General features: G+C 42.0%; 3 protein-coding genes across 6 annotated transcripts in view; all 3 read left to right on the top strand.

The window, feature by feature from the left end:
- Positions 1–396: 396 nt before the first annotated feature.
- On the top strand, positions 397–5,881 carry LOC127589779 (60S ribosomal protein L3-like). Of its 3 annotated transcripts, XM_052049066.1 has the most exons (10): positions 406–573; positions 739–931; positions 1,486–1,654; positions 1,727–1,862; positions 2,780–2,966; positions 3,772–3,932; positions 4,012–4,113; positions 5,357–5,452; positions 5,518–5,637; positions 5,732–5,881. In XM_052049066.1, the coding sequence occupies exons 1-10, from the start codon at positions 571–573 to the stop codon at positions 5,789–5,791; spliced, it is 1,227 nt and encodes a 408-aa protein (XP_051905026.1). In that variant the 5' UTR covers positions 406–570; the 3' UTR covers positions 5,792–5,881. The 3 variants fall into 3 exon arrangements, with proteins under 3 accessions (XP_051905028.1, XP_051905027.1, XP_051905026.1); XM_052049068.1 differs by lacking the exons at positions 2,780–2,966; positions 3,772–3,932 and having other exon boundaries at positions 397–573; XM_052049067.1 differs by lacking the exons at positions 5,357–5,452; positions 5,518–5,637; positions 5,732–5,881 and adding an exon at positions 4,340–4,525 and having other exon boundaries at positions 404–573.
- Positions 5,882–7,473: 1,592 nt separating this feature from the next.
- LOC127589787 (methionine-R-sulfoxide reductase B1-A-like) lies at positions 7,474–10,461 on the top strand. Of its 2 annotated transcripts, XM_052049076.1 has the most exons (4): positions 7,474–7,631; positions 8,178–8,320; positions 8,898–9,012; positions 9,997–10,461. In XM_052049076.1, the coding sequence occupies exons 1-4, from the start codon at positions 7,577–7,579 to the stop codon at positions 10,014–10,016; spliced, it is 333 nt and encodes a 110-aa protein (XP_051905036.1). In that variant the 5' UTR covers positions 7,474–7,576; the 3' UTR covers positions 10,017–10,461. The 2 variants fall into 2 exon arrangements, with proteins under 2 accessions (XP_051905036.1, XP_051905037.1); XM_052049077.1 differs by lacking the exon at positions 9,997–10,461 and having other exon boundaries at positions 7,476–7,631; positions 8,178–8,294; positions 8,898–9,010.
- A 116-nt stretch (positions 10,462–10,577) lies between these two features.
- Positions 10,578–18,508, top strand: part of LOC127589780 (heparan sulfate glucosamine 3-O-sulfotransferase 6-like) — a 36,177-nt gene continuing 28,246 nt past the window's right edge. The window contains exons 1-3 of the mRNA XM_052049069.1: positions 10,578–10,955; positions 11,086–11,173; positions 15,754–15,833. The gene's annotated coding sequence lies outside the window, so the exon portion shown is untranslated. The remainder of the gene's footprint in view (positions 10,956–11,085; positions 11,174–15,753; positions 15,834–18,508) is intronic.

Genomic DNA, 18,508 nt, shown 5'->3' on the forward strand with positions numbered 1-18,508 from the left:
TATTAGAGCAAAATGAAACTGTGTGTTGTTAGGTTGTCTTTAGAAAGCATAAAATCACTAAATTGAATAAGTTGTTGGAGTTTTGATAAATATGAGCAGTTTGGTTTGTTTTCCTTGGTCATAGAGTAGCTCTGCCATTCATATGTAAATGTCAGATTATTATTGTTATTATTATTTTTGCAACACCTGTATATGCCTGCAAACTGTTTTGGTTATTTGCAATTTTTAGCTGTTGTTCTTTTGCAATTTTAAATATCACGTTGCAACTCTCACTGACTAGCCCGCCACCCCACCCCCTTTATGATTATTAAGTGTTAAACTTGGCCACCTGGCAATGAAATCCTTCCCCCTCTCCACTCCATTCTTGGCTAAATGGTTCCTCTCGACTGGTCATTGCACCACGTTAAACTTCTGAGCTCCCACTCCTCCCGTTTGCTCCACTTTGGCAATGTTATTTGAAAGTGAAAACGGCTCCTCAGTGGGGCCAAACACCAAAGCAGAGCCTGACATTGTGTGCCTTCCTACGCCTGGTTCTTTTTTCTAGCTCTTACCTGGTCAGCGTGCGCAGACATGGTCAGTGGTCTTTGTGTTATGCTTCTCTATTCAGCTTTAATGTGACTTTAACATGTTTGTTTTAGGATTATTGTATGAATCTCAGGTGCCGGCTGTTTACACCAACGTTTGAATTCTATATTAATGTGCATGTGTTGTCTGTGGGGTTGGCATTCTCCTCTCTAGTCACATCGCAAATTTCACGCACCACGCCATGGACACTTGGGCTTTCTCCCCCGCAAGCGTAGCAAAAGGCACCGAGGCAGAGTGCGTACTTGGCCTAAAGATGACCCCAGCAAACCTGTGCACCTCACCGCCTTCTTGGGATACAAGGCTGGCATGACCCACACCCTCAGAGAGGTGCACCGCGTTGGTCTCAGTATGTACAGTGTGGAACATGTGGATTTTTGTGTTTTTAGAAAAGGCAATTCAAATGGTAAAAATAGTATAAGGTTCACATACACCTATACAAATGCCAGGAAAAGTCCAATGGAACAATTGGACTTCATTTTGGATTAATCAATGCACTTTATATGATGGCAGGTGAGTGCTGTTAATTATTTAACACAAGTTTGAATGTGATTGGTAAATTCTGAGCATGGTAACATATGCAGTTAAAAGACGGTGTGCATGCAAAACCATCATCATATCATCAACATTATTATTATTTTTTAAAAATGAATTGTTTAGATGAAGGTTGCATTCCACACACCAAAAACATTTTGAATTTATTTTATTCTTAGTCATATGTTAACATTACAAAACCTGGCATTTGAGCATGGGTGTGTGGATTTTTTTTTGTCAAGTTGGAAATTAAGGCTCTTGAGTCTGTGGCTGACTTGGCCTCGCACGATGACTGAAAGGTCCTGCTGCGTACCACGAGTCGTAGATACTACCGGTACTTTGAGAATCACTGTTCTATTTCCTCCCCAGAGCAAACAAAGCGTGAAGAAGTGGAGGCGGTTACCATCATTGAGACCCCCCCGCTCATAGTGGTCGGAGTGGTGGGCTACATCCGCACCGTGCGGGGTCTGCGCGCCCTGAAGACCATCTTTGCTGAACATCTCAGTGACGAGTGCAAGCGCAGATTCTACAAAAACTGGTAAGGGTGTGATGTGACCGCCACAAATTAGGTACACTTGCACAACCCTGCCCATGTTTTCGTTGGTTTCAGGCACAAGAGCAAGAAGAAAGCCTTCACTAAATACAGTAAAAAGTGGAAAGACGAAGCCGGGAAGAAAGCGCTGGACAAGGATTTTACTCTGATGAAAAAATATTGTTCAGTCATTCGGGTTATTGTTCACTCTCAGGTAAGACAATGCTCGGAGTATAACCGTGTAGATTACTGCTCTAAAAGCAACATCTAGCTTGCACTGTGGCAAAAGGGCAATATCCACCTGACCACATGCAATAGAAGGATTAGATGTCACACGCATCCCCTGGCTGCTGGGTGCAAAACAAGTCTGGCTGCGCGGTAAGCTGCTGCTGTTTCAAATGACAGTTTAAAAATAATTTTTCGAGCAGAACCTGTCGGACTTTGCCAGGGGAAAACCTTGATTTTGGCAGGCAACAAGGCAAAGGTGAGCCAAGACCACTTATAACAGTGTGCGAAGGCTTCAGCTTGGTAACACGATCAGTATGCACTTCTAAGAGCAGATGTGATGTCATGCTTTTCTCATAGCTAGCTCCAACCTGATTTTGTGAGAGAGAGGGCGTCTTACTTCTCACTACAATGTTCTCGATCAGTGGTTCTTAACCTTGTTGGAGGTACTGAACCCAACCAGTTCAAATGCACACTCATTAAACCTTCATTGGTGAAAAATAAAAACGATTTTTTTACAAATTCAAGACATAAAAAAGGCACATTTATTAAAACAGAAAAAAGTAAATACAATTTCAAGTGATAACTATAATTTTTTTAAATTGTGCACAAAAGAAACCGTGCATGATGTACTATCACGACAGTCACACGTTGATGACTGAGCGAACTAAATTTCCCGCAGCACCTATTGGATAAGCAATGTCATGTGATCATCTGCAGCCAGCGATGGCCAAGCGGGCATATCATAATTAATCGACATGTTGAGTCGGGTGTGTCTTAACCTCCATGGCAGATGCTCCGTCGAACCCCTGAGACCGATTCACCGAACCCCTGGGGTTCGATCGAACCCAGGTTAGGAACCACTATTCTAGATTCTACTGCGCTGGTCTTTTAACTCATTTTCAGATGCGATTGCTGCCCATAAAGCAGAAGAAGGCTCACGTCTTGGAGGTGCAGTTAAACGGGGGGAGCATTTCGCAAAAGGTCGACTGGGCAAAGGAGCGCCTGGAGCAAGCGGTGCACGTGTCGGCAGTTTTTCACCAGGACGAGTTGATTGATATCATTGGGGTTACAAAGGGTCACGGCGTTAAAGGTTAGATGCCAATCATCCCGAAAATCAAACATGATTTTACCATAATGTCGCATGCACCTGCAGGTGGCAGAAGCTTCAGCAATGGGACTAGTTGGCCACCCAAGGCAATGCAATTGGGAAAACAGAAAAAATGGCCTGAACAATGAGTTTAGCCTTTTTCTCTACCACCGTAGTTCAAATGTGTGACGCTACATGATGCTACATGAGAGAAATGACACTTCAAGAGGTAAATTGATTCCAAAATAGAGGTGGAGGAAATTCAGACGTAGTTAACAGGATTTATTAAGATGAGTTGATGAGTTTGTTTTCTATTGCTCGAATTAATGGCACGGTCCTGCTATTTTGACGCTGGAATGGATATTTTACTGTAGGGCTGATGTTTGCGAACAAGCGACGCACTGGAATACTTTATTTTGAAGGAGGTCGACACCAATCCTCGAAAGGACTATCCATCCATCTTCAACACCACTTACCTTGAACAGGGTCATATCGGAGTGTTGGAGTTTATCCTAGCTGACTTTGGGCGGAAGGTGGACTACACCCTGAACTGGTCGCCAGTCAGGGCGACATATAGAGACGAACAACCATTCACACCCACATTCACACTATCATTGGTGGGAACCACCTCTAAACCTTTTGAAACATATCTAGTGGCACAACATAGATTTCAGTTCAGGTCAATGGTAATCTCTAGCTTTCTGCCACCTGGAAACAACCTGGCGACTATCATTATTATGATTAGTTTGTTTGTTTTTTACAAAAATGAAAAGGTCGAGAGGTAAATTCATTGGTCACTTGCTAACAGGTGTGACAAGCCGCTGGCACACAAAGAAGCTCCCCAGGAAAACTCACAAGGGGCTGCGGAAGGTGGCGTGCATCGGAGCATGGCATCCAGCTCGAGTGGGCTTCAGTATAGCACGGGCCGGTCAAAAGGGCTTTCACCACCGTACTGAGATCAACAAGAAGGTCCACTTTGTGCCCCCGACCAAAATGCTGTTATCTTTTAAATGTTGGACATCAATGTTTGATTTCCTGCTGTCCTCAGATCTATCGACTTGGTCGAGGCGTTCATATCCAGGATGGAAAGGTGATCCGGAATAATGCCTCCACGAGCTATGACATCAGCCAGAAGACCATTTCCCCCATGGTATTGACATTGTGAGACTGCTGAGCTGGGGCGTCAGGCTCTTTTTCGTCGTGGCCCATATTTTAGTTACGGTTTTCCTCAGAAGATCGTTACAACTGAGAAAACACATACAGAGGTGCCTCGAAGTTAACTTTTTCCATGACCATGCTGGTAGTGGTAACTTTAAGCCCTGCTATCTCAATTAATCTTCCATCGATCCATTTTTTTGTTCGCTTATCCTCACAAGGGTTGTGGGCGTGTTCTGAAGCCTATCCCAGCTGTCTTCAAGCAGTTGGCGGGGCACACCCTGGACCGGTTGCCAGCCGGAATCAAACCCTGTACTTCTGCTCTCTGGGGTGGACGTGCTAACAAGTCGTCCACCGTGACAGCTCAATTCATCTTTTCTCATTGAAATAAATGGAAATAGCATTTATCTTGTTTCAACACCCCCGCACCCTCCAAAAAAAGTCAGTAACATGTGAAAAATAGCATTGTATAATATTGAACTTTATAAAAATATAGAGCTGAATGTAAAGAATTGAGCAATTTCTACTACATTTATTTCTGCTTCACTTATTATTTTTCTGGTGTGGGCAGCTGGGAGCGGTGCAATAGACATGGAGTCATTCAAAACTCCTCAATTAGCCACAGTAATACCCAACCATTCTTCGCTGAAGATAAATAATATATGCCTGTTGTAATTATTATATTACACCAGTCAATAAATGTTTACAATTTTTAAATCACAGATGCAAATAATTTTTTGGGATATGATTTTTTTTTGCACTGACTCCAAAGCTGCCGTTATTTATTTTTTGTAGAATGTCTGGTTTTTCTAATAACATGCTTTTGGCTAGCAACCAGTTCATGGCGAACCCCGCCTCTTGCTCTGTCGTGGCTGGATTAGGCTCCCGCGTGCCTTCAATTTGAGTGAGAATAAGAAGTACAGAAGTTGGATAGATGCATAATGTGTAATATATATATTTTCTTAATATTTATGAATTAAAGGTTAGGTTCACCAACAAGTAGATTTGGGGGGAAATGTCTTATTGCTATAAATTACAGCGCATTATGATATCCATATTGCAAAAGCTTTTTTTAAAAAAATCGGTAAAATTGAAAATATCTAAAACCTGATGTGCTTGGAAAAAAAGGACACTTGAGAAATCAGCATAAAAAATGTGTCGGTTAGGCAAAGCCACCTTTAAAACTTGCTGTTGACCAGTGTTGTGTGTGTTATTCCTCCATGTGTGCTCAAATGCAGGGAGGCTTTCCACACTACGGGGAGGTGAATAATGATTTTGTCATGGTGAAAGGTTGCGTTGTCGGTGCCAAAAAACGCGTCCTCATACTCCGAAAGGTAAGTCTCACCTTTCTAATGGTCGCTTATATAGTCTAAGAAAGTTATAACAATCTCCCTCCCAGTCTTTGCTGGTGCACACGTCTCGCAAATCATTGGAAACCATCGAGCTCAAATTCATTGACACCACGTCCAAGTTTGGTCACGGTCGCTTCCAGACCGCGCAGGAGAAAAGAGCTTTTATGGTCAGTGACTTTTTCCCCATTACACCACCATGTTGATTTCTTCTTGTGCGCCCCCATCAGTTCTTGACTTCTGACCTGTGGCTTATACTTGCAGGGTCCGCAAAAGAAGGATGTCTTTAAAACTCCGCCAGTGCCTCAACCAGAGGAGGTCTAAAACATTTGGCAGTATTTTCTGTGATGAAGCAGAGATTTTGAAAGGAAGGTGAAATTGATCATTAAAAATAAAATAAAGGTTTTATTGAACCAACAAGAGTCACTTCTTACACATGGCAACAAACATACATAATAAGGGTGTGGAAAATAATCGATATTAATCGATACATCGATGCGCACGTCCGCAATCCGAGTGCATCGGCTCATTCACTGGGTACGACGCGATTGACGGGTGAAATCGCGATTCATCACGATGCATTGATGGGTATCGGTGAAATCGCGATTCATCACGATGCATTGATGGGTATCGGTAAAATCCGATTCAATCGCCGTTTTATTCACGTTAAACGTCACATATCTGCCCTTTTCTAGGCGCAATGAATGCACCATCATTGCTTTGCGTTTTGTGTGGAATACGGACGGTAGCCGTGCGTCACATACAGTCCAGTACACAACTAGCGAAACATTATGGAAGTTAGCGCACGCAGCACCAAGGAAACTACTATATTTAATGCAGCCGCAACATTCAAATCTTATGTTTGGAAATACTACGGCTTCGAAAAGAAAGACGGAAAGCTTGATAAAACCTCCGTAATTTGCAAGGAATGTCGCACTAAGAAGCCATACAACGGCAGCACCACAAATATGCAGACCCACTTAAACCGATGGCACCAGATCACCGACAAGTTTCCCTCCCGCTTCCCCGCCCAGTTCCTCGTCGGACACCGGATAAACTCTTGGTAAACCAGGTCAGGATCAGAAAAAAATTGCCTCTTATTTTGGGAGTCCCCTTGCAACTCACTGTGACCGCGCAATGGCTATAACTAATGCCACTGCTTATTTCATATGCAAAGACCTCCAGCCTTAGCGTGGTGGACAACGAGGGTTTCAGACAGCTCGTGCACGTTTTGGAACCCAGGTATAAAATACCAGACAGGTCTGTGTTCACTTACAAACATATTCCCGATGTGCACAACAAAGTGAGAAGTGAGATTACTGTGTCGCTGAACAGTGCGCAAAGAGTTGCACTTACAGTGGATGGGTGGACATCTTGCGCTAGAGATTCATATACATATATATATTATTATTATATTTCATATAAGACACTCAGTGAGAATAGTCTAATTGTGTTTACACTATAGCAACAGCTGTGAGTCTCAGGTGCCAAATTGTTTACATTTTCTTTGCACAAAACCCAATTGTGAAAGGGCTTAAATAAGTTGTTTTACAAGTTGTACTCTTTATAAGGAATAAAGTGGTATCCTTTTTGTAATACCATACTGAATTCCATCTTTTTAAAAGCTTTTTTTCTTTGCTTATTTGCATCATGTTTAATTGCACAATATCGCAACAAATTGCATTGTATCGTATCAGATCGCATTGATTTGAACTTAATGTGTATCGAATCGTATCGCATCGTGACGACGGTGAATCGTATCGCATCGCTGGCAGTGGATCGTGATGTGTATCGAATCGTCTTCAGTGCTGAGATTCATAACCCTAATACATAAATTCGCCTACATTTGAAAAAAAAAAGATATATTCCTTCAGTTTGAGCAAAATACTTTTTCAAATCGCTGAGGATAGGTTCTCTCCAACCAACAAAAAAAATCAGCGATTAAAAAAGAAATCAGATACAACAAAAATGCTGGACTGGCCGCAGTTGTGATATCAAGGCGGAAGTTGTTGATGCGAGTTGCGTGCTCTTTGACCGTCATATCCGGGCGTTTTACGAAACAAACTTTATTGTTTCGTGCTGCGTCAACTCGACTAAAGACAGGTGGAAATGTCCTTTTGTGCCTTCTATGGTCGGGAGGTTTACAAAGACCATTTCAAACCAGGTGCTGCTACAACTAACGAGACGTTACTCTATGTTTTGTCGTAATTTGTAGCCATTTAGAACTCGTTAACTTTCCAAGTGAACTGTGGGGAGCTAGCTGCTTAGCTAAGCTTGTTATTCAACTTTTTTTTCAGATGTCTCGACAGCTAAGACAAGGAATTAAAATCAATTGCCTATGTGTGACATAACCGAGATATGTTGCCTTCGAATTGTGTAATTTATACAAATTAAAAACTATGAACTTTTGTTAAAAAAAATATGCGAATTGCACAACACTTCCAAAACGTTGTCGAACACGATAACTGGCGTCCTAATCGACGTCATTACCTGTGGTTAAAAAAAAAAAATCTGGCCGATTTAGACCCACTAGTTTTTTTGTATGTTTGTTTTTAAATACCTGATGTAAACTCCACACAGGAAGGCTGCAACAGGAATTTAAACCTCAACCCTCAGCTGTGAGGCAGGGATTAAAACCTCTGCCTCACAGTTCTGAGGTATGTGTAATATGTCATTTGGTGGCATCTAACTCCATTTTGTCTCTCTGTAGGAATTTACGCATGCGCTAAGTGTGATCACCATCTTTTCTCCAGCCGTTCCAAGTATGAGCATTCGTCTCCTTGGCCGGCCTTCACGGAGACCATCCACCAAGACAGTGTGGCCAAACGCGAGGAGAGACCCGGAGCCTTCAAGGTACAATTGCAAGAAAATCACAAATTGATGTCTATTACAAAACACTACAGGTGTCACAATAATTCGATTACTCAACTACTTATCAATCATCAAAGTTATCAACTATTTCGCTAATTAATTCTTAGCCCCGTGGGTTAACCTCATATTGTCCAAAACATCAAACTTCAGCTTCTGTACAAAAAAAAATAAAATCACTGATTTCTGAAGTCTGTCATGAAAACAGACACAAGTCATTTGCAAACATGTTCAATTTATGGGGGCAGGGAGATTTAATTGTTTGCAGCCTAGGTATGAATAACCTGCAACTGACATTAGCAGTTTAAGAAGCCTCATAAGTGTTTATCAATTTAGTAGTAGCCCTATGCATGAATCAGTCAGTACCCAAGAAATATTTCTCTGTGATATTGCTTAATTGTTATTTGGATTTACATTGATTGTGAGTAAACTCGAATGCAAAATATTTTTTTGTCCGATTAGTTGATGGAATAATTGACAGAATAATCATTTAAAAATATTGGCCTGTGACGGCCATATAAAGCACTCATTGGATTTTTAATTTTATTTTTTTTAACTCCAGGTTCTGTGCGGCAAGTGTGGAAATGGCCTAGGCCACGAGTTTGTCAACGACGGGCCCGGCAGAGGCTTGTCTCGTTTTTGAATATTCAGCAGCTCACTGAAGTTCATCCCTAAAGGTACAGTCATAGATTATGTAATTCCCTCAGAAATTCTACCTGAATGCAGAGAAATGCTGTCACCAAGCACAAATGTTAAGTTAAACAACTATATGAACTTAGGACCATTGTCAACCCATTGGCAGGAGTAAATAACTTTCGTCTCGGATACCATGACGACATTCCCATGTAATCCTCGAGCTATACTTATCTTTGGCTTCTATTTGTTGAGAATTGGTGACGCTACTTTGATTGTTTTAAACATTTCCTATAGTGCAGAAAATTTGCATTCAGACAATTTATTCTGTTACAACTACTGTGGTGCCTTGACTTATGAGTAAAATTCCTTCCATGGCCATGTTTATAACGTAACTTTCAAATCATCTTTCACCATTGAAATGAATGGAAATTGCGTTAGTCAGGTCGAAGCCCATGTTTTGTGCCTTCTGGTGTGTGCGCATCTTGTCCACCAGTAGGCAGTACAACACAAACATACAGACACAAACGAGGAAAAGTTTACACCTGACTCAGTAACTGCAGTCATACGAGTTATTTTTCGCAGAGGATGACGATTTGCTAGTGAGTATTCATTGTCTGTTTCTCCATGTGTTGCTTCACTATTTGTTTTCAAATATCCATTCCTTAAAGGGTTTTGTTACCGCAACGTTACACTTTGTTATTTTGCATTATGTTTAGTGTTAAGCTTGTAGAGTTTTGTCAGGCAAAGTTATGTAGTTGTGTTTGTTAGAATTAAGCCTTTAAATGTATAGATGAATGCTTACAACAATATACATGTATATTTTTGCATTTCCTCTCTGCCATAAATGTCTGCGTTTTGGGCATTGTGCGTCCTTTTAATGACGTAAACAGTACAGGTGTCAGGCTGCCGTTTGGGATGAATTGTTTTTGTTCAAGGTGGTACACCATTTGAGAAAACAATACTTCCAGCTGAATTCCAAGAAAAGTCCACATGATGCTTAAAAAAACATGTGCTTTGCTACACAGACAAAGTTGATGGACAGTAAAGTGAGCGCAATGCAGGACGTGCTGCTTGACGTCTAAACATTTCTGGATGCCGCCAAGTAAGTGTGGACAGCAAATGAAGCACTCTGGGAAAAAGCCTGACTGGGGAGCACCAGAGTTCGGATCGAAGAGTGGCCGCACTGGACAGCTACAACAGATTATGTAATATTTGAGGTTCAGGAGAGAATACCTTTGCTCATATTTGTAGTAGGGAATCAAGTTACTGTATATGTGACATTTTATAAGTATACCATATTCTCTCAATTTTTATGATATTAATTTTAAAAAGTTATCTTCGCTATGCAGACTGTATTTCTTTTTATTACAGAATTGTGTGAAAACATGCACAAAGCAAAATTTACTTTCCCCTCTTGGTGCAAATAAGCAGTGCTTTGCTGCTTCGTAACAGCGTCGTGTATAATAAATATATTTCAAGATACATTTTAACCACTCTTGTTGCTTTGTGTTTCGCCTGAATGAATGTTTTGATGTATTCCCAAGGCATGACGAGCTCAATCTTGGACCCACTTCAAAGTGCAATTGCAGTATTTCTTCAACAAGTCGTGCGCTTATACCTTCAATGTGATGTCATCGACGTACAGTACGTATGAGGAAAATGGCTGTAAATGCAAGTTATAAGGCACCAGACAGCGTCTAATTGATGTTTTGCTCTTATAACCACAGTATAAAATTATATGCATTGATAATTATGCTAACCAGCCATTAAATCAGCAGTGGCGTCTACTGATGACAGAAATGCTAATAATGTAACATTCCCTCCAATACTATTAATACTGTTAAATGCCAGTGGTCTGAAGTGTTCTGCTCTTTTTTTTTTTTTTTCAATAGCGCATAGCTCCATGATGGAATTCTAAACAAAGCGAGTATGCGGGCGCAGGTTCAAAAGCTCTATGGCTGCCTGATAGTTGAGGCAGGAGCAGGTGTGTCAACACCTGCGGAGTATTCAACAGCAACATTTCACTGTGTTGTAGCACGGTGGACTTGTGCCAACATTTGTGTAAACACAATTTCAGACATTCATTTGATGAATGTTGAATACATTTTGTACAGATGAAAGCAGTGTGATCTAACTACACTGACATACAAATCCACAAACGTGTCCAAGGCCTCTGGGAGTTTGCTGTTTTCATCAGTGAAGGTAGTATTGGTTCTTGTGCACGTGTCAGTAACAGATCTTGCTTTGAGATACTTTGCATGGATCGTATAAATTGTACTATGCTTTGGAACCTTGTGATAGCTTTAAAGCTACTTAAGCGAAAGGTGTCTGAACTGCAGTTTGGGACAGGAAAACTTGGTAGTTGGTGGCAATTTTGCAAAGCTGATCCATTGTCAATTGGCAAGGCATGGGCAAGGGAATTATAGACTGACAAAACAGACAAGCCTAAACTGTCAAATGTTGAGGTCCTCACATACTGGATGTCCGAATGTTGCCTCGATCAAAATCGGAAAAAGGAAGTGTGTAATGACTTTTGGAACACCTTGTATATTTTTTAAATGTTTTCCATTTCAATCTGCAGTTAACTAAGAGTCGTCAGTTGACGGTGTAAGCTCGCCCTCTCTGTCTTGTCCTAATTTTGCCCGGGAGCTCTTCATTTATCCAGTAATACCTTCCTTGCCACTGATTAGATGTCTCTGTTGTGGTTCCTCTTTAAAGTGGCCACACACAGCTGGCACACAGACTCCTCAGCGTCCTCGGGGTGAAGTCTGGATGAGGTAGCAACAAACCCTAGTAGACAAAAAAAAATAAAAATAAACCAGATGTGAGAATGACAGATGGGTAGGAAAGAAGAAGGAAGGGGGGTGCAATTAACATGCGCTATCTGCCGTGGAACACTCTTTCTGGCTGGCATCGGCTCAGCAGCTGCATGGCCGAGAGGAAGCAAACAGGAAGCAGTGGTAATCCTCTGATAAAAATCATGAGACAGATTTGGACGGCGAACACTTTTTTTTCCTCTTCCGCTGATCTCTGGGGCTCATTTCGAATATGAATCCGTAATTATATCAAACCAGTCGAGGGTTCTAGCGGGCCGAGGGCCGAGCCCGGAGGTTGTCACTGAACAATACAGTACACGAGGAAGCCTCCTTTGATTGTAATGTTTATGAGCAGCTCACATCCACCCGGGCTGTTTATGAGCAGATGCACCTGCTTCTGTTTTGAGTCCGACAGAATAACTCCATGCCACGCCACTCCAATTCATTTCCACTGAAACCCATCTCGTGGACTCTGCAGCAGACAAGCTCGCCCTGAGCGTTAACGTGCCAGAGGAAGCCAAACACCTCCTCCTATGTCATGGCTGTGGTGAAAATGCCCTCCATATGAGTTTTGACTCGGCGTGATGAAGAAAAAGATAAATGGGGCTTTTATACAGCCAGATTCTTGCTGTGGATCAAAGATGATCCCTGGAAGACATTGAAGATACTCCAAGTACTTAGTGTCATATGGTCGGAAAAGAGGGGCCTTGAAAAATGAAATCGGAGCAAAAGAATTGCTGGTAGTTCAGTACCAAGTCGATGACTATCTGGAGCTGCTCAAGCCGAACACCAATTAGAAAACTGCTGTTACGAATTTATGTTTAGCATTACAGTGAATGTCATAGTTAAGTATAGTGTATCTTGTTGACTCGCAAGTTGATCCAATTTCACCTAAAAAAAAAAAAAAAGATCCTGGTTTTTAACTGTTGCCATCCTAATTCCCTTATCAACTGCAGATGATTTTTTTTTTTGCATGTTGCATTATTCTCAATCAAAATGTGTTTTAAAATTACAGTACCAGTTTATAGAAATTGTCAGTCGATTTGTATGAGCATCTAAACCAGTTTCATTATGGTGTCTTGTAGATTTCACTATTTACTATTGTGCGTATAAAATTTGAACCTATATCAACATTGATATTTCCATCTTGAGGAAATATTGTGTATAATATACAGGGTGTCCATAAAGTCTCTTTACCATTTCAAAAATTTATTTAAAATGCAATTGATTAGATATTCAGATTTGTTCTATTGTAGTCAGCATTTATTTAAGTTTTTTTTAACCTCTTTTAATAAAGATATCGTGTATCGAACAAAGATAAGGGACATTACTGACCTAAAGCAAAGGATTACTGATGCCATTGCCACAATTGATGAGGCTATGCTACAGCGATGTGCTTTGTGCAACTAATGGTCCCATGTAGAAGTGTATTAAAAGAGGTAAAAATAAACTTTAATAAATGCGGAATACAATAGAACAAATCTGAATAAAATATCTAACCAATTGCATTTTTAATACATTTTTGAAATGGTAAAGAGACTTTTTGGACACTGTATATTCGTGTATAATATTTCCTGCCAACTAAATGCCAAAGGCTTAAAAGCATAAGTGATGGAAAAAGGACGCGCCTTTGAGGGCTGCCATTTAGCAAATAAACAACATGATTCATTTTGAAATCTAGCATGTCACTTTGGTGACCTGCACCACCTTTTTGTCACTTTTATCACATGATCACATGACTTCTTCCGACCTCCAGCGTCTTCAGTACCGCAGATAGGGTTTTGAACATTGCGTTTGTGTTTGAAGATATCTCTCACTATCTCCTCTCTCATCTGTCTCAGAGAAGATTCCTCTTCACCATAACCCCACCCCCATCCCCAGACAACAGCGCAGGTCCACCTGACAGCTTCAAAGTGAAGTGTGGTACCGGTGTTGTTCTGGCGGATCAGGGAGACGGGCTCTTATTTTCAGGGCAGGACAAAAGTGGCCCCACATGCTACCTTTTATCCTGGTTTTCTGAGCAGACTACACAGGGAGTTGGGGGGTGGGGTGTTCTTTAGTGGGGGCCAGTATAATCCTGAAAGAAATCCTCTTCTTTGTGCTTTTTTTTGTCTATGTAGAAGAAGAACAATCCCTCCAGGGGGCTGCTTGGTTGCATACTCTGTCGATTTTTTTTTTTGAGCGGTTCTACATAAGCAATTAAAGTAAGTTAAATGGAACTTTGAAGAGATTTTGGGCAAAGGACAAAACTTTTATTCGCACAAAATCCCTCTTGTCAGGACGAAATGACTACAGAACAGCTGAACTTTATTTGTTATTAATCAGAGGCACTTGAAATGGCGGCGAGTGTGTTTTCACTCGCAGTTAACATGACTGAATGTTTTTAGTTCATTCCGAACACAGCCACATCCCAGTTGGTAGAGTATGTTTTTCTACACTTGTGCAGGCTAAACAATTGGGCTCCGTGACACGCACTGTCCTCCCGCAACCCCGCCCACCCTGTCCAAATTTCAGCCACCCACGGAGCAAACCCTGCAATTTGCTCATCCTCTCTCATCTTCTTGGCTAGTTATGCCACAGTGTATGCCACATGAGATCCACTGCATACCTACCACGCTGGGGTAAAAGAAGGGGTTGGGGGTGGAATTAACTCAAGGGTGTGTTTTTGAGAAATTAGCCCTAAATATCTTGAGTGCGTGTGTTTGCAGCAGATGTGCGCTTCAAGGTTTTGGCTTAGCTGACTCACGTTGGTTCTTAGTGGTTCTTTGATGAAAATAGAAATTTCAGGTTCTGCAGAAACTGTGACCACTGGAAAATGCTGTCACGATTGAATTAAATTGCTCAAAAGAGAAATGAATTATTTGTGTGGATGCCCAAATATTCTCAATTTGAACATTAGCACCGCGCATACATACAGGAGAAAAAAACCTGCACAGATGCCCAAATATTTTCAATTTGAACATTAGCACCGCGCATACATACAGGAAAAAACAACTGCACAGAAATAATGGTAACATACTCTTAACATAATAACACTGGAAGTAGTGCAGCCAATAGAAATGCTTAGAAATGAAGATAATACCGTATTGGCCCGAATATAAGACGGTGTTTTTTTTGCATTGAAATAAGACAAAGTGGGGGTCGTCTTATATTCGGGGGTCTAGACATTGTACCCGTTCACGACGCTAGATGGCGCCAGATATCATTGAGGTGAATGCCGAACTTGACTCCCAAGGACAAAGTGAACCCCTGTCATGAAGAATAAAAATAAAAATAGCGGTAGCATGAAGAAGAAAAATAAAAAATAGCGGTAAGAAAAAAAGAGAAGAAAATAATCGGATAACAGAAAATGGAGAAACGTAGCAACAATCTGGAGAAAAGTGGGTCGAAGATCGGCCAGGTTAACCGGCAGCTGAGGAGAAGTTATGATGTAATTTTCATTTAAAAAACCAGAAGCCATTCATTTACGAATGTGATTGCACTTTAGTTTACATATTTAAATATTCAGATATTAGGATTTGAATGAGGCAAAATAACATGTTTTTTCTCTCAAACATTCAGATGTACTGTAATTGCACTGTAATTGTATAAACATTAATTTGGTTTTCAAAAAGTCTTTTTTCAAACTTTAGTCTTGAAAAAGAGAGGGGCGTCTTATATTCGGGCCAATACGGTAGAATACATTCATATAATTTCACGCAACAAATCTTTGTGCATGTTCACATAGTTCTGAATCAACAAGTGTCTGGCCTTCGGAAAATTAATCGCTCACACAACCTGAACAAGATGCAAATTTTTCTCTTTGATTGTGTTGTCTGGCGGTGTTAAAACAGGTCGAGCAAAAAAAATAAGATGTGAGCACTCCGTCATGTTTATCATCCAAAGTCAAACTTGGACAAGCATTCACGGTGTTGTTAGAATTAATGCCAGTCGGAGCCACTTCCTGACTCGTGTCTATTTTAATAGGTGAGCGTGAGGAGCCACGCTGTCCCTCTGCGCATCAACAAGTGCAAAAGGAAGCGACTATTAGCAAGATTGGACCTCTGGTGAGTGACTTGTGCACACAAATATTTGACTGTGCACTGTGTGCGTCTGTTTGTGGGATCCTCACATCTTGAGAAGGTGGAGTGGCGCTGAGGGGGGATTTCCACTCACCTGGCAGTTTAATGCCCCCCGGCACCTCCTGTGCAGCACAGTCGAGCGCGTGGCGCATCACAGTACTCAAACCCACCTCCTCAGTTGTAGAGCCAAGTGAATCTCCATAGTTATCCATCATCCCCTTCCACTTGCATGTCATAAAATCATTTGACATTTTGGCGTGGCTAAAATTCAGTTCTGCTCTGCTGGATTTTCTTTTCTTTGTGTGCCAGGAAAGGCAAACGTACTCTTTTATCGCCTGTCAGCACTCAGCTGGAATTTTATTTCTTGCTCTCGCACCCAAAGGGCTGCTTTTTTATATTCATTATTTCATCCAATGAGAGTGATGGCATTTTGTTTTGATCGCTCATCGAATTTTACAAGTGCCATGCAGCCCAAACTTGGCGTTGTTGGGGATGGCGCCACTAAATGTTCGTCTTTTAGTGCAAATCTGGATAAAGGTTTTTGTCACTCTCAATGCACTGCTGAGCCATAAACGTTGTGTCAAAGAGAGCAAGCCCTTCTCAGCTCTTTAAGATAAGATAAGATAAGATATCCTTTATTCGTCCCACACTGGGGAAATTTACAGCCTCCAGCAGCAAGAATGTATGTAGAAAGAAGAAAGGAGAAAGAAAAAAAAACAACAACAAACATCTTTCAATTAAATACAATATGAACACAATGGATAAATCTCAGTACTATTTACAATTTTCTTTCACATAATTTAATTATTATTATTATTATGATTGTTATTTTGTATTCATCAGCCTGACAGCAGTCGGTAGGAACGAGCGTCGGTATCTCTCCTTCTTGCAGCGCGGGTGTAACAGTCTCTGGCTGAAGGAGCTACCAAGTGCTGTCAGGGCGGGCTGGAGGGGGTGGGAGGGACTGGCCATCATAGCTTTTAGCTTAGTTAGCATCCTTCTGTTGCCCACCTCCTCCAGAGTGTCAAGGGAGCAACCCAGGACAGAACTGGCCTTCCTGACCAGTCGCTCCAGTCTCTTTCTGTCCCGGGCCGAGATGCTGCCTGACCAGCAGACAATGCCATAATGGATGGCCGAGGCCACCACCGAGTTATAGAACGTCTTAAGGAGTGACCCCTGAACCCCAAAAGACCTCAGTTTCCTGAGTAGGAAGAGTCGGCTCTGTCCTTTCCTAATCAGGGTGTCCGTGTTTGTAGACCAGTCCAGTTTGTCGTTCTGAAGAACACCAAGGTACTTGTAGGAGGTCACCCTCTCTATGTCCATACCCTGGATGTTCATCGGTGCTGGTGAGGACTTTTTTCCTGCAGAAATCCACAACCAACTCCTTAGTTTTCCTAGGGTTGATCTGGAGGAGATTTTGCTGGCACCAGTCCACAAAGTCCTTTGTCAGTCCCCTGTACTCCCGATCGTCCCCTTCTGTAATGAGGCCAACAATCGCAGAGTCATCGGAGAACTTCTGAAGGTGGCAGTTTGGAGTGTCGTGTCTGAAGTCGTGTTTAGAATGAATTTGTAAAAGTAACACACACACACACGTTGACACTGACCAATAAGTATAGATTTGTGAAATAATGTGTTTACCAGATTTGGACATTCACTAGTTGGTTTAAGCCCAACTCCAGCGTTTTATATGAAATATGATTTGATGGGGCGGCCCGGTGATCCAGTGGTTAGCACGTCAACCTCACAGTGCAGAGTTACCGGGTTCCATCCCAGTTCCGCCCTCTCTGTGTGGAGTTTGCATGTTCGCCCCGGGCCTGCGTGGGTTTTCTCCGGGTGCTCCGGTTTCCTCCCACATTCCAAAAACGTGCATGGCAGGCTGATTGAACACTCGAAATTGTCCCTAGGTGCGAGTGTGAGCATGGATGGTTGTTCGTCTCTGTGGGCCCTGTTGGTTGGCAACTGGTTCAGGGTGTCCCCCGCCTACTGCCCGGGAACAGCTGGGATAGCCTAAGTGGATCAGAAAATGAATGATTTGCTGGAAACAACATGAAAATTATCATTGCATACTTGTAAGCTCTTCATAATGCCTCCTGCCTTTGCATTGCTACAAAATCCTGACGTTTGAAGAGGCTCAGCCATATAGCCATTTCCCTGACTAGGCTCACACCTTCACATGCAGCTACACGCTACGATATAATGCTCAATATACATTCTCCGGCCTGTTGCTCACTGAGCTTCGCTTACACTCGTGCTCCGGGGGTTCATTAACCACAACAACGGCAGTAAAGTCCCGTGGCAGTGTTTGAAAATTGCCAGCGGTCATCGGGCGGATGCTTCCATGTAAAATGCCGAGCGGATTGTCGTCGTCTTCCCATCATGAACTACCAAGCCGCGCCGTCCTACGCAAATGGGTGTTAAGTGCATTTCTTTGTAAAACACAGAGGCAGCACTGATACAGTTGAAACTGATAAGGCCCATTGGGTTCAACCAGTCTTCGTAATCGAGGCTAAATAATAGATGGAGTCACTGGCGTGTTACGTTCGGAAGAGATACTGGCACCATCTTGTCCACTGTCGGTGTGCGTTAATGACAAGACACACAAAGGCTTGTTCTTGCAAGCTGCGGGCGCACCGATGATTGCGCATGAGAATCTCTTTTCA

The sequence above is a fragment of the Hippocampus zosterae genome, chromosome 17 (assembly GCF_025434085.1).
Source record: "Hippocampus zosterae strain Florida chromosome 17, ASM2543408v3, whole genome shotgun sequence".
Taxonomy (NCBI): Eukaryota; Metazoa; Chordata; class Actinopteri; order Syngnathiformes; family Syngnathidae; genus Hippocampus; species Hippocampus zosterae.